A 4,010-nucleotide genomic window follows, 5' to 3' on the forward strand; every position below is an offset into this window, starting at 1 on the left:
CCACTTGACTGAAATTAACATTTTATTCAAAATAGCTGTCTTTTATTTTTCAGTTTATTCTCCAGCCCTTTGAGAATTAATTCAATTATTTAAATCATATGTGTAATTACTTAATCTTAGTTAATAAGTAATTGCATATGTGTGATTAATAACAGGCAATTCATTTTTTAATCATTGGGGAATAGATATAATATAATCAATCACTTTCTAATTGAAATGTTATTATAATACATTAGATGATGACTTAATTTCCATGTGTCATTTAACCCTGTAAAACCCAAATATAGAAAGACACTAAAAAATTTTTTTTAAACCACTTAGATGTTGTTGTAGGAGGCCTTTGAGGCTGAAAATGAAGTGTTTTCAAAAATTTTATGTTTTAGAAATTTTTTACAGAAATGTTGTAATATTGCAACATTGGGCCAAATGGGGAGCAGAATTTCCTGTATGTGTACTCATTGTCTGAACAACAATATAGGACTACGGATTAATTTGCAGGGTTTTGCTTTTATCCCAGAACAGTATAACATGAAAAATACCTTCAGTCATGTTGTTATGAACAGTTTGTTTTTATTTATTCCAGCAAAGAGAACTTTTTATTTACAATGATAGTCCCAAAAACAGTTCCTTTCCTCTGAAAAACAGAGGCGAACATCGCACTTGCAGCAATGGGTATTCGTATACCCTTTACTGCAATGTCTGCAGCGTCCTCTCTTGACCTTCATGGGGAAATGTCCATCTGATTTGAAAAGAGAAGAATCAATATTAATATTAATAATCAATTCATGCACGTGTCAAAAATGCATGCAGATATCGCAAAACATGGCAAATAGCAGAAATAGATTCTTACCAGGATGAGAGAGGATGCTAGCTGTGCCTGGAACTTTCTCATGTTTAGCATCTCCTTCTTTGGCATTGCGAGAGCCTGACAGTGCCGTTTGTAGAGGAGCCAGGCGTTGACCACGGCGAGGGTGATGGTGTGCCAGAAGATGTACATGTACCATCGGCGGGATTTCAGGGTGATCTTGTATTTTGCTGTAAATGAGTCCAACAAATCCACACCTCCCATGTATTTGTTGTAGGTAGCCACAATGTAAGATCTTTCAACGTCAATGTAGGTTTTGGTGGCTTTGTCCCAGCGCTGAATCTCCTGCACAGGTTCTGGTCCAGTGAAGGATGACACAAGTGTGACTGCCCTGTTGTCATACCATTTCACAGCGCAGATGTTGTGTGTCCCCTCCACTCTGTGGTCAAAGCTTCCTCTACCCTTCTTCTTCAAGCTCTTCTCATCTTCAAGGTTGCAGTTAGGGAGCCGCACCTGCCTGGCTGTACCCACATAATGAATTCCATGCTCAAGGAGCTTCACTACCAGTGGAACAGAGGTGAAGTAGTTGTCTGCATAGATCTTGTAGTTCTGACCCTTAGGAAGTGTGGAGGCAAGCTTCAATACAACATCACCTGACAATCCAAGTTCAGATTTGACGCGTTTTCCATTCTTGCTGCCCTGGTAAACATCGAAGTCAAGCATCATGCCAGAGATTCCAGCTCTCACCCATACTTTGAACCCCCATGGATGTGGCTTGCCTCGCATATACTGCTTGATGCTGCTGAACTTCCCCTTGAAAGGAATCATCATTTCATCCACAGAATTGTGCTCTTCTGGTACCACCTGCAGGCATTTCTCCCTGAATGATTCAAGCCATGGTCTGAGTTTCCAGAGTTTGTCCCTCTTTTCAATCTCTGACACTGTCAAATTGTTGACAAAATGTAATTTTGTCAACAGAGATTGGAATCTGTTGCGTGGCATCACATCAGCAATAGGGGGGTGCCGTGTATCTGTCTCCCAGTACATACGGCTTCCAGACATTTGTACCAAGCCCATCCTCAGGTACATGCCCAACATTTTCTGTATTTCCTTTGTATTAGTGTTAACATATCTTCCATCATTTTGAATGCTGTACTCATTTGTACTTGTAGCCAGAGCTTGAATCATGTCCTCTGACACAAACTTTTGGAAGTATTGGAGTGGTGTGTGGAGGAAGGTTACATCGTCTGTGACAGGTGGACCAGAAAAATCAGTATTGGGACTGATAAAATCCTTTTTTTGCCAGCGATATCTGTCACGGGGCATGATGCGTTCATTTTCTTGGGGCTCAATGTCCACATTGGCTGGGCAGTCAGACGGCTCTTGGTTTTCTTTGTCCACACAGGGATCATTGTCTGACTCCTCATCACTTGCATCAGTGTCATCAAGGGGTACGTCCACATCACTCTCTCCATCTTGGATGATTGCAATGATATCCTGCACACTGTACCGAGGATCTTTCCTGGCTGCTGGCATTCTGAAATGGAAAAGATAAAATTTAAACAAATGTATATATAAATAGTACACATACTTAGATTCTAGATAACCTGCAGGAAAAGACTGGGTGGTGGAGAGATTGATGTTAATTTGAAGTGTTTACACATTGCCCTGAAGTAACCCATTCACACATTTCACTGGTCACACAATACTGTGTGGCCGACCAATTCTAAACTCTGATTATCATCAAAATAGGAATCCAAGTAGCCTCCAACTTACAGCCACACCTTACATTCCTGAACATCAACCCCTGTTCCAGAGCAATGTAATGCAAAGGCCCCTCCAAGCATCCCCACACCTGCTTTGACTATGAATTGATTGGAACATTACCTTATCAATAGCCAAGACAAAGGGCAGACATGCACAACATGGCTGTTGTGTTGTAGACATGTTAGAAAGCCCTACCTTCTGTGATAAGGGAAAAATACTAAGTGTTGAAGGTGGTTAGAAATCCTTATAAGTAAATTAAAATGATTAGATATGGCAATATATCTTAGTATATTAGCTTCTAACACAATAATACATATAATTCAATATAAGGCAAAGGGCTAGACTGTGTAAATTATGTGTGGTTCAAAGTTATATTGGGAAAACTTCCTCTCAAGACATTCCTCTCAAAAACAGGGTTGTTTTGACTACCACATTCACCCAATGTTGTAATATTGCAACAATTACAAAACAAGCTCTAGATAAAGTGTAGGGCACATTTTCCACAATAACTACATATTTACATGTTGTAGACACTGTAATAAACACAGAAAAAAATATGCAAAGCTTTTTACTTACTTCAATTAGATAAATCCAGTCCAGTAAATCGAGGGGATGATGCTCAAGCAAAAATCTGGAGGTTGTGTGACTTCTTCACCTGAGGGTAGGCCTTGTATACAAATGTAGGACCCAATAGCATTGTGAGATGAAACAACATGACTCAATGAGTATGTTAATGCAGTTGAACCAAAAAAAAAAAAAAGGTTTATTTTGGGAGGACAAAAAATGTTGTAATTCGGCAACAGTGGGTCTTACAGGGTTAAGCTACCTAAAAAGTACATTTACCTTTTGGAAACTATATAATTTTGAGTCACACTGATTCAACGTCTATTTCGTGTAAATTTTTTAATAGTGAATAGTTTATTCCATATTTTTTTTCCCCCCATAACTGTATGTCCTTGTGAGTCTTTGACTCTACTGATGCTTACGGACCAAATACACATATAACTACAGTATGCCTTTATAGAATATAAGCTTATAAAACTTATATTATATAGAGGTATATTTATAGAGGTAAAGAGGAAAGAACAATCTGCAATAACAAAGGGAATTAATAATAGGAGTTATTATAAAGCTAAAATGGGAGTAAATGTTATTTATACAGAAAAATTATTGCTCAGAGACCAGTAAAACCACTTCTTAGATTGTACAGAAGTTTTATGAATAAAAGATATGTCTTATTCATTGCTCATAATAACTTTATATCATAGTTTCATGGTGCCCCAAAAATAAAACACTATAATTGAGATCATAAAAGTATAAAATTATCCTATATATTTAATTTAGAACAGAAAGAACTTTAGTTTTTATAAATGATATCACAATCATCATACAGTGTTATCAATTAATATAGTTAATTAATTCAAAATGCTAATTTCTC

General features: G+C 37.5%; 1 protein-coding gene across 1 annotated transcript; it reads right to left on the reverse strand.

Annotated features, from left to right (window-relative positions):
- Positions 1 to 721: 721 nt before the first annotated feature.
- Positions 722 to 3,267, reverse strand: LOC119772505 (piggyBac transposable element-derived protein 3-like). Its single transcript, XM_038268946.1, has 3 exons — positions 3,149 to 3,267; positions 851 to 2,342; positions 722 to 739 (listed from the first exon to the last, which is right to left on the reverse strand). Exons 2-3 carry the CDS (start codon positions 2,339 to 2,341, stop codon positions 722 to 724), a joined length of 1,509 nt encoding a protein of 502 aa, XP_038124874.1. The 5' UTR covers position 2,342; positions 3,149 to 3,267.
- Positions 3,268 to 4,010: the final 743 nt, after the last annotated feature.

This window comes from Cyprinodon tularosa, unplaced genomic scaffold (genome assembly GCF_016077235.1).
Source record: "Cyprinodon tularosa strain WSP-4 unplaced genomic scaffold, ASM1607723v1 ctg710, whole genome shotgun sequence".
NCBI lineage: Eukaryota > Metazoa > Chordata > Actinopteri > Cyprinodontiformes > Cyprinodontidae > Cyprinodon > Cyprinodon tularosa.